An 11401-nucleotide genomic window follows, 5' to 3' on the forward strand; every position below is an offset into this window, starting at 1 on the left:
AAAATAGGAAAAAAGATTATATTTCTCTTAATTTAGTACAATGGACAAATAAAAGTAAAAATATATTTTTTAAGATGGTAAACAAATAAATGTAAACGAAGGGAATAATATTTTTTTATTTTGTTAGGGGAGACCCCCATAAGAAAGAAAAGGGAACATGGGTAGGCACGACATAATCAATATGCATGATTGAATTTACTAGTTACAACATTTATACTGAGTAAATCCCAAGGGCTTAATAATTATTCATAACTAATGTTGGGACTAATATTAATTACTTCCTCCGATCTACTTTAATTGATTTTTAAACTATTTTTATATATATTAAGAATTCACCTTTTAACATTAATTAACAATGAAATTTAAATAAATAAAGCAAGTGCTACTGGCTCAAACAGGTTTAACATTAGGTACATTTTCCATAAGATATTGGGGATTGCCATTATCCTCCAAGAAATGGAGTAGAATGGAATGTCACCAACTGGTGGAAAAACTCACAAACAGGATAAATGTCAGTTACTCTAGGCAGTTATCATATGCTAGCAAGCTGCAAGTCATAAATGTTGTTCTGTTTTCTATTTGGGATGCAGTAATTATTCTTCCCTAGAGTATTTTGAAAGATGTGGATCAAAAGTGTAGAAGTTATCTATGGGGTTCCTCAACTGAGAAAAGGAAGGTGGCAATAGTATCATAGGAGAAAGTTTGCATACCTACGAGATTTGGTGGACTCAATATTAAAAGCAGCAGGTGTTGGAATGTGGCTTCTGTTGGGAAATTAGTATGGCAGTTAGCTCTAAAGAAGGATGTGTTGTGGGTAAAGTGGGTCAATGGCCTCTATATGAGAAATCAAAACGATATTTGGAATCATTCTCCTTCTCAAGATTCTAGCTGGTACTGGAAGAAAGTTAATGCTATAAAACAAGACATGTCAACTTGTTATGTACAAGATAAATACCAATTGACACCTAATAGGACTACTCTGTTAGCAATAGCTATATTGCTTTGCAAGGGACTTTGAGCAAAATGAAGGCGACAGATTTAATTTGGTGAAGAGTTGTGCAACCTAAACATAGAGTTATCTTATGGTTAGCAGTACAAAGAAAATTATTAACCAAAGATACAATGGTGAAGATGAATATTCATGTAGATGATACCACATGTTGCCTATGTGATGAGAATATCACTGAATCACACCTGCACTTGTTCTCAAAGTGTGGGCGGTACAAAGTGATAAGAGACAGACTTGCAACATGGACTGGAATCAATGGACAACAGCAAGGAGTGAAGCATAGGATGGAATGGTTGAAGAGGAGGAGATGTCCTCATTTAAAGAAGGAAGTCATTGCTGCTATTTGGAGTGTTACACTATATCACATCTGGAGGGCTAGGAATTGGAAGTCATTTAGAGATCAATCTGTAAATAGCAGTTATATCGTAGCATAGGAAAAAAAAAGGTTGTAGATAGGATTTTTTTTTTTTTGAAGAGACTAGGAAAGCTCATAGATGTAGAGATTTGATACAAAGACTTTGTAACTAGTTGGATGTTTTGTCGGAGGCTTATCTAGCTATATTGCCCTTCTTGGAAGGTGGATATAGTTAGTAGGTGCCTTTTAGGTGTATTTTTTTAGTTTGTTAATGGTAATTCACAATTGTTACCAAAAAAATATTAATTTGTTCATTAGAAATATAGAAAATACTCCTAGGCTCTTTATTTCACTGGCAAATTTGAAAAAAAAAAGTTAATTCTTTCTTGATATTTAAAACAATAAAATATTATGAACCACAATAGAGGCCAAAAAATCAAATAAAATGAACTGAGGGAGTAAGAATAATAATTTGGTTTACTTATGTGGACAATAATAAAAATATCGTAAAAACGAAGTACTACAGTAATAAATTTCTTCCCAGAGAAATAAAAACGCATCCTTCTCCTCTGGTTCGTACGTTGTTCTGTCAGACGTAAGATAGAACAAAAGATACTTGACGGATTTAAGAAGAGTCTGAAACTGAAATAATGGTATTTTGGACTCAAAATACCATTATACAGTTAAAAAAGTTACATTTGTAACTAAAATGCAATATTATACTGCGTTTTAGTTTAACGAAAAATTAGCCGTTAAAGTAAAATGTAGTATAATACTACGTTTTATTGAATAATTTGTTTTTTTATAGGAAAACGCAGTATAGTACTATGTTTTAGGAAAACGTAGTATCATACTGCGTTTTCCTATAAAAAAATATAACACCTTCTTCTTCCCCACGATAGAACCAGTGGTTCAATTTTAACCCCCTCCCCCCCCCCCCAATTTCTGCTGGTCTCCCCCTCCGATTAAAAAAATTCCTTGGGCCCCACCCGTCACACAAAAAGTGAAGAGCGTAGGTCCCGCATACAATCCAAGCCTTCGATTGTTGTGGATTCCTTTTTTCGGGCTCAAAATTTCAAATTTCCGACATTTCAAAAAACATAAATCGAGGTATTCCGATTTAGTTTATGTCGAAAGTCGTAGAGCATATGCATATTTATTTTCTTGAATGTGTTTAAACGTTGATTTGTGTTATGTTTGCGATTAAATTTGTATATTATTTTTACCCGGATTAAATTATTAGTGTTTTAAAAAAATAGTTAATGAAATTATTAAATTTGTATGTTGAGAAATAATTTTTATTGTTAATGAAATTGTTCACAAATATCTTTTACTATTTTATATGTAATTTCGTGAATGTTATGTTCATATATTTGTTGTTTTTATTTAGTTTAGATTATTTATTTTCTTAAAGAATAGTGGCCTTTTAGCATAGTAAAATATAGAGCCTTTTAACATAGTAAAATATAGAGTCTTATAGCATAGTAAAATATAGAGCTTTTTAGCGTAGTAAAATATAGAGCCTTTTATCGTAGTAAAATATAGAGCCTTTTAGCGTAGAGTCTATGTAGTTTAAGTATCTACTAACTACAAACTCTATCCAATTACACTTGACAAAATTAGTTATTTAATTTATAAAACAAACTTATATAACTAACAAATTAATATATGTTGTCAAATTAAATATCGAGCCTGGAACCCATAGTTATATACCCTATCCAATTAAAAATTATTATTTAATTTATAAAACTAACAAAATTTTAAAAATATTGAAATTGACACACATAAGAATTCAGGATAACTTGGTGCTACTAGGTCTCAAATATCGAGTCTGGGACCCATAGATATTTACTCTGTCCAATTAAATAATTAATTATTTAATTATTATAACACAAACAAAATTCTAAAAATATTGAAAATGACACACATAAGAACTCAGGATAGCTTGGTGCTACTGAGCCTCAAATATCGAGCATGGAACCCATAGATATTTACTCTGTCCAATTAAATAATTAATTATTTAATTTATTAAACTAAGAAAATTCTAAAAATTTTGAAATTGACACACATAATAATTAAGGATAGCTTGGTGCTACTGAGCCTCAAATATCGAGCCTGGAACCCATAGTTATATACTCTGTCCAATTAAAAATTAATTATTTAATTTATTAAATTAACAAAATTTTAAAAATATTGAAATTGACACACATACGAATTAAGGATAGCTTGGTGCTACTGGGCCTCAAATATCAAGTCTAGAACCAACAGATATTTACTCTGTCCAATTAAATAATTAATTATTTAATATATTAAACTAACAAAATCCTAAAAATTTTGAAATTGACACACATAATAATTAAGGATAGCTTGGTGCTACTGGACCTCAAATATCGAGCTTGGAATCCATAGTTATATAGTCTGTCCAATTAAAAATTAATTATTTAATTTATTAAACTAACAAAATTTTAAAAATATTGAAATTGACACACATAAGAATTAAGGATAGTTTGGTACTACTGGGACTCAAATATCGAGTCTGGAACCCATAGATATTTACTCTGTCCAATTAAATAATTAATTATTTAATTATTATAACATAAACAAAATTCTAAAAATATTAAAATTGACACACATAAGAATTCAGGATAGCTTGGTGCTACTGGGCCCCAAATATCGAACCTGGAACCCATAGTTATATACTCAGTCCTATTAAATAATTAAATATTAATTATTATAACACAAACACACAATTAATATTGTTTAAATTACAATAGACGGCTTGGACTTGCCTCTTGTGCATCCTGGACCAGCCTCGGATCAGATATTAGTGTTACAGGGCGACCATAGGTCCGCCTACATATGGGAGGGACATCTATTGGATCAGAGTCTCCGCGCCAGGAGACGGACGACTTGTGGGACTTTTTAAGGCAGAGAGATTTCCATCCCCGCGTAGGCCATCGCCTGTGTGCTACGGGCTTCCTTAAGATTTTTGAGATTGGGTGGTTGCAGCTCGATTGGTCTCTCATCACGACGTTGATAGAGCAGTGGCGACCGGAGATGCACACTTTTCACCTTCCCACTGGAGAGGCCACCAGCACGCTTCAGGATGTTCGGGTTTTATATGGTCTGCGTATTGATGGACCGGCCGTTGCACTGCCCCAGTATATGAGAGCTATGACGCGTGCCCAGTATTTGGATTTGCTAGGGAAGTATACTGGTTCCAAGCCACAGGGTGAGGCTATAGTTAGAGGGGGCAGTCACATTTCTGTAACAGCTATTAGAGAGCATATGGAGGTATTGCACCCCGACATTACCGGCGAGACAGAGGATCTCCATATTCTCCGGTACACGAGGTTGGCGTTGTTCCTTCTTTTTGGGGGTGTCTTGTTCCCGAACACTTCGGAAAATCTAGTGAGTATGTGCTTTCTACATCATCTCCAGTAGCTAGATGAGTTACCCCAGTACAGCTGGGGTGTTGCTGTTCTCGCCTACCTTTATAGGAGTATATGCTGGGCTAGCATGGGCACCCAGGTGGACATATGTGGTTTTCTACCGCTTCTACAGGTGACAACATATTCGAATACTCTATTCATTATTTCGAATTCTATATAGTCAAAATGACTCTTAAATATTACGTCAACCTTTTATCTTAGGTTTGGGCTTGGCAGCGGATCCTGCCGTTGCAGCCACCTCTACCACCATTAGAGCCGGGTATAGCACCCCATTTCTCCCTCTAGCTAGGAGGTGGGTTCTCCGGCATGGGAACTACCGAGGCACTGATGCTCATCATAATCTCCCCATTGTCAGAGATGTCTTGGATATGCTGGAGGCCGCACAGGTAAATATGTACCTAAACTTACTTGTTATAAATTCACTTGTGTTGCGCATACTCACTTTTATGTTATTATTTTATAGTTCATCTGGATGCCATACAACGACGAGTTGCTAGCTGATCTGCCCGATTATTGCTCGTCGACCGACAACTTTAGAGCACTTTCGTCCCGCTGATGTGCCTCGATGTTGTGGAGCATCATGCCACAGAGCAGGTACTTCGCCAGTTTGACAGTCCCCAGACTATACCAAGGGAGCCTGGATGGGTGGCTACTCATTATCAGCGGGATGATCGTTCGAGGGTGGACGACGCATTTGTAGGATGGCTAGAGGCACAGGTCCTTATTTGGGAGCAGCGAGAGGACCTAATTCCGCCACCACCTTCACAGATCCAAGCGGCGACTATTTGAGCTCTATAAGTCATGGTACCGTCGTCACACCCGACCGATGATCGGGAACCCCTTTCATGTACCTGGTGATCGGTTCATACCATACACCGGGAGGCACGAGGCACTGGTATGTTTTTGTTGGAACCCATACTTATAACTGTGATATAGCGCTATGTTATTAATATTTTCAATTTTGTGCAGGCTATTGGGCATCACATGTTCTACCAGTTGGGATAGGAGATGCAACAACATGCCGACAATGTTGCAGTTATTACGTATGGCCGGCGGGTGGAAAAGCTGGCTCATCGGACCCTGCAACAAGCCAGAGAGGACGAGAGGTTAGATCACGAGCCTGAGTATGCGGCACCAAAGCATCACCATCGGGGTTGGCCTATCCCACGAGGCAGGGGCCGGGCATGAGCCAGGGCTGCTCCACGAGGCAGGCTGTCCCACGAGGTAGGGGTGCCCCACGGGGGATGGTGAGGAGGTGATCCCCAGCAAGGGGGCGTTGAGGCACCTGTCGACCCACCTGTTGAGTCACCTGATGAGGATCTTGGAGATGATCAGCCGGGTTATTTCCCTTAGCTAGACGAGCCTTCCAGCAGCATGTCGCTGTATATCCTTCAGTTATCTCTGTCAGCATCACAGGTCACCCCGTCATATCTATTGTTGATCACGGGTACATTCAACGGAGATGTAGACCAGTTCTTTTCAGGCCCAACTACCGCAGCTGAGGATCGACCGACCCGAGATATGGATGGCGGGCGCAGGTTGAGTTTTGGCTCATCCCTGGAGGTTGATGCGGATCTATCACAGGCACAAGTATGTTTGTATTACTGTAAAATTTCAATTTGTTTTCTTTTCCTTAATGATTTACCATAAATTAATTTTTAATTTTCTTATTAAGGCTTCGTCACAGCCCATCACGGAGGCCACTGTATGTGATGATGAGGACACCACGGATACTTATACTCAGAAGGCCGACGAGACCATGGTGAGAAAATGTTTTTGACTTAACTCGTACATTACTAGTATACATTTTCATATGCTAAGCTTAGTAATTGTTTTGTAGGTTGCTGACGGCTCGACAGCCCCTTCTACCGTTCCTACCAACTGTACTGTCGATGCTGCTGCGCATCCTCACATAAAGAGGCGACTTGATGATGATGATCCTGATAGTGTACCCGGGCGATAGGGGATGCGACTCAGCCAACGGCTGCACTGAAGCACACAAGCTGCGGGACTCATTGATTTATTTTTGTTTGTATTTTGTGTAAATACTACATTATGTAAATAATGGCAAGAATTGTATTTTAACAACAATTTTGTTTTAACAGAATTTGAACAACAATTTTATTTTAACAGTACAACACAAATACAAACATAGCAAACCTAACAAAACATAAATTCAGTACAACTAATGAAAAAACATGACAAGGGAAACATAAAGATACACTACTACGCTCAACACGTACATGTCATTGTTTAGTCACCACCGCATGTATTCTCTGCTCCAACCACTTGAGTTGGTCTTCTAGCTTTTTCTTTTCTTCTTCCACCTCTTTGAGTTTCGCCTTCAACTCCGCAACTTCTTGCTTGGATTGGCGCTCTCTTTTCCACTGCTTCGTACACAAATTATGAAGAAAATACAACTTGTCTTTGTAGTATTCCTGCTCACAGGGTTCATCAATCCATACCTCAAAATTGCATGTAGGTTCGTCGGGTTGCCTATAAAACTTGTTCATACACGCCCAGTAGCGGCGTCCAACTTCTTCCCAACAATCGTGCATCATGCATTTTTTGCCGCACTCGCACCTTGGGACATAAAGGGGTTGTTGAGACATTTGTTAAAGCGTAAAGAGAAACCTTGGTTTTATGGAAATATTTGTTTTTGGTTATTGTTAAGCGCAGAAAATAACTAGAATGCGCCCGTTATTTATAGGCAAGATTTCACACAAAACGTAGTATTATACCACGCTTTACATATTAAATTTTTCTGAAATGAAACAACTTTTGCGCAGTCGGTTCAACTTTTTTCAGACCGACAAGACTACATACAAAACGTAGTATTATACCACGCTTTACATATTACATTTTTCTGAAACAAAACAGCTTTTGCACAGTCGGTTCAGTTTTTTCAGGCCGATAAGACAACACACAAAACGTAGTATTATACCACGCTTTACATATTAAATTTTTCTGAAATGAAACAGTTTTTGCACAGTCGATTCAGCTTTTTCAGACCAACAAGATAACACACATAACGTAGTATTATACCACGCTTTACATATTAAATTTTAAGAAGAATAATAAAGGATGTCTTGATTTTATAGGGTTTTTTTTTAATTTTAAGATTGGTCTTCTTTACTAACACCAATAAGTTGAATATTTGAACTACCATATCAGCCTCCCAATTCAAAAGATCATGTTAAAAAATAAGATGTAACAAAATTGTGGAACATAATTTTATTTGATATATATTGCAATATACACAAGTACAGACACGTATTACAAAAAACAATACGAAAATAAAAGACTAGGTGTATCCTTGATAGTTGGGTACATTCGATGAACTTGCACCAGGAGCTGGATTACCACCGCCACGCACACCACCTGAAGGACATTTACGACGGTCGTGTCCTGTTTGCGAGCATATGCCACATTTACACGCATAAACGGTCTCACCAACATCCATTTGGTTTTGTATACGCGTTCTCTTTTGCACTTGCAGATTGCGCAAATAGTCCTTGTTACACACCATTTAAAAGGTTCTGGTGGCCAATAATGCTCAGTACCCAATGGCTGCAACTGCCCACTATACGCGTCTACGTATGCACCAACACTGTATTACCTATCAATATAGTTAGTTACCCTTAAACCAACTTGTTGAAAGCACTTCAAGGCATGTGCGCAGGGCATGTGGTAGATGGTCCATTTCCCACAAGAACACAACCTGTTGGCTTCATTCACCGTCTGTAGATTATTCCCGCGGTGTCCGCAGATACCGGTCTTAACTTCAAAAATACCCCGATCATGATCGTACTGTAAAAATGAATGTCAATGTGTTCACCTCCTGTACTTCTCAAATCTTCTCATCGGTATTGGCATAAATTGAACGCCCATATCCATCAATACCGATGCAGCTCGATGCCTTTCAACAAACCTCTTCGCAATCTGTTTGAATGTCATCCAGACCATGGCAGTGACAGGCAATCCCCAGGTAGACTTCAACAAGCCGTTGAATGACTCCGACATATTTGTAGTCAGGGCTCTACATCGTCTACTGCCATCAGCATGCAATTCCCACATGTGAAGCTCATGTCCCATCAGCCAAGTATAGGATCGTTGATCTAACTGCTGGATCGCTTCCATGCGCCTCGTGAATTTGCACTGTTGGTGCTCAGTTGCAGCCATCCACATTAAATCATGCAAGGCCTTGTCGTGATATTTCTTCTGGAAATTGGCCTTCAGGTGACTCACACAGTAACGGTGGTATGCATAGGGTTCCTGCCATTTAGGCAAATACCATACAGAACTTAAAATACCACCATGTCGATCAGATATTAGACAAATACCTGAACGTTGTTTGACAACGTGCTGCTTCATGTGGTTCAAAAAAAACATCCACGTCTCTTTGCTTTCGTTGGCACAAATGGCAAAAGCTAGTGGAAATATTTGTCCGTTGGCATCTACTGCAACTGCAATCAAAAGCTTAATATCATACTTTCCATAGACATGAGTACCGTCTATGGAAATTACAGGACGACAATGCACAAAACATCAATTGCTGGTTTAAATGACCAGAACACATAGCTGAAAATATATTCTGGTCTGTCCGGACTCCGCTCACGCCTCCATTCAACAACAGTCCCGGGGATAAAGTGTTGCAGTGCAGCCATGTACCTGGGTAGAAATGAAAAAGACTTATCCCAGTCACCATAAATAAGTTCAAAGGCACGTTTGCGCCCGAGATATGCCTTTCTTTTGGTTATATTACAACCATACTCCTGGTGGACGGCTGTAATACACTCTTTAATCTTGAACCTAATGGACACTTCCAAATATGGAGTCAAGACAAGAGAAATCAAGTCTACATCCAGGTTGAAGTGATTCGCATTGAATGTGTCCATTTCACATCTGTGGGTGCTAATATATTTACCCACTTTTCACAACCCTGATTTCTTCTTGCTGGCATGCAACATCTAGTGACAATCCATAAAGTCTCTACGACATACAGCCTTGTACACCTCCGTAGTTGACTCCCTTACCATCATCTCACGACACTCTCTTACCCTGTAGATTTTTACAACCCTGATTAGGCGAGCTTTATCGGGGAAATACATGCCATTTGCCAGCACCGCTGGTCTAGACTCATCCCATGTTGCTGACCGAATTTTGTCATCATCCCTTGTGAGGGCATCCACATCCGGCATACTTGGCAAATTATCAAGGTAGGGAATATTCTGCTCATGAAATGGCACGTGGGACTCGTACACTCTTGGTCTAACGAGAGGTGGAGGAGCATGCTCCATCGTCAGCTTAGGTTCAGCATCCACTTCCTTCTCCTCATCATCCTCATCAGGGAAGGGTGTGTCATCTCCAAACTCATCGGCATTATTGTCATAATCACTATCATCTTCCTAACTCTACGCATCTGCCAAATCACGAGTCAATACGTCGTCTATGGGCAATTGTGTGAGGTCAGAAACATCAAGTTGCTCATTTTCACTGCATAAAAAGAACAGAATGATAAGCTATTCAACTAGATAAATAATTTACATATAGCTATATCACTTTACTTACAAGTCGTACTGTGTCGACGTTCCATGATGGACATTTTCTTGTTGGTGATGACTCCCGATGGACCACCGTAGTCCAACATGCCAGAACTACGCATATTCTAACTAGGAGCGGGGTCATAACTTGTAAAATTCATATCCGGACGGTACTCCCTATGAAAAATATGAGTGTTAATACAAATCCAATTCAAAAGACTTAAAATAAACATCGCTAAAGCATAGAAAAATTGAAGTTTACCAGTCGTCTTGTGGATTATATAAAGTTGAAAAATTATTTTGTGGCTGCTCATTCGCCAGTAGTGACAAGTTTAAATCAAGGTAAGCTCTTTCATCAGGAATCTGTCCGGCAAAAACTGCTCCAGAATAGCCACCCGATGACTGGAGGTTATTCCAACTATGCACACCCTCATTATTGGGAACATCTTCAACCTTGACGTATATTTTCAACAATTTTATTACAATAAATTCCATGTATTCATCCGGAATTCGCAAAAAATCTCTAAGAGTTTCATCATCTTCGATGTTAAACTCAAAATAATAAGCAAACCCCTACGGAGTCACAGAATACGAAAATTTACCGGTTACTTTAAGGTTCACCGAACGTTTCCTCACACTCATTTTTTTGCGTAACAACGATACCAATTTATCGTACTCCATTGTAAGCGGCAATTTAACATGACACTGTGGAGGTGAACTATACCTCACAGAGTTATTCTCCATTACAACCTCACCCCCCCCCCAATATAATGAAACCCTTATTTTTGGCTCTCCAGACATTATAAAAAAATGCTTGATAATAAGAAGAGAAGTATGAACGGAAGTTTGAAGGAAAGTTTTGAATGGATTTTCATAAAATCCTAACTCCTTTAAATAAGGCAAGTCCTAGCTTAGGGTGTGTAAGCACGTGATTTTTGACCCTCCCCGAGAATTTTCACATTTTTAGCGTGAATATGTGAAATTGGGTCTAGTATAGCTATTTTAACTATTTTTACTTTATTTCGTTGCAAAAAGAAAAATT

At 38.4% G+C, this 11401-nt stretch overlaps 1 protein-coding gene across 1 annotated transcript; it reads left to right on the forward strand.

Moving 5' to 3' along the window:
* The first annotated feature begins 1122 nt into the window (after window positions 1-1122).
* Window positions 1123-5372, forward strand: LOC138888159 (serine/threonine-protein phosphatase 7 long form homolog). Its single transcript, XM_070169975.1, has 5 exons — window positions 1123-1416; window positions 4374-4658; window positions 4809-4908; window positions 5018-5202; window positions 5280-5372. The coding sequence occupies exons 1-5, from the start codon at window positions 1123-1125 to the stop codon at window positions 5370-5372; spliced, it is 957 nt and encodes a 318-aa protein (XP_070026076.1).
* Window positions 5373-11401: the final 6029 nt, after the last annotated feature.

This window comes from Nicotiana sylvestris, chromosome 3, assembly GCF_000393655.2.
Source record: "Nicotiana sylvestris chromosome 3, ASM39365v2, whole genome shotgun sequence".
NCBI lineage: Eukaryota > Viridiplantae > Streptophyta > Magnoliopsida > Solanales > Solanaceae > Nicotiana > Nicotiana sylvestris.

Excerpts from the sequence above, each read along its gene's own strand:
- LOC138888159 (XM_070169975.1), top strand. The coding sequence starts at position 1,123 with ATGGTGAAGATGAATATTCATGTAGATGATACCACATGTTGCCTATGT. Across the intron at positions 4,659-4,808 it reads CTATTAGAGAGCATATGGAG|CTAGATGAGTTACCCCAGTA; the intron begins GTATTGCACCCC and ends CATCTCCAGTAG. Across the intron at positions 5,203-5,279 it reads ATATGCTGGAGGCCGCACAG|TTCATCTGGATGCCATACAA; the intron begins GTAAATATGTAC and ends ATTATTTTATAG.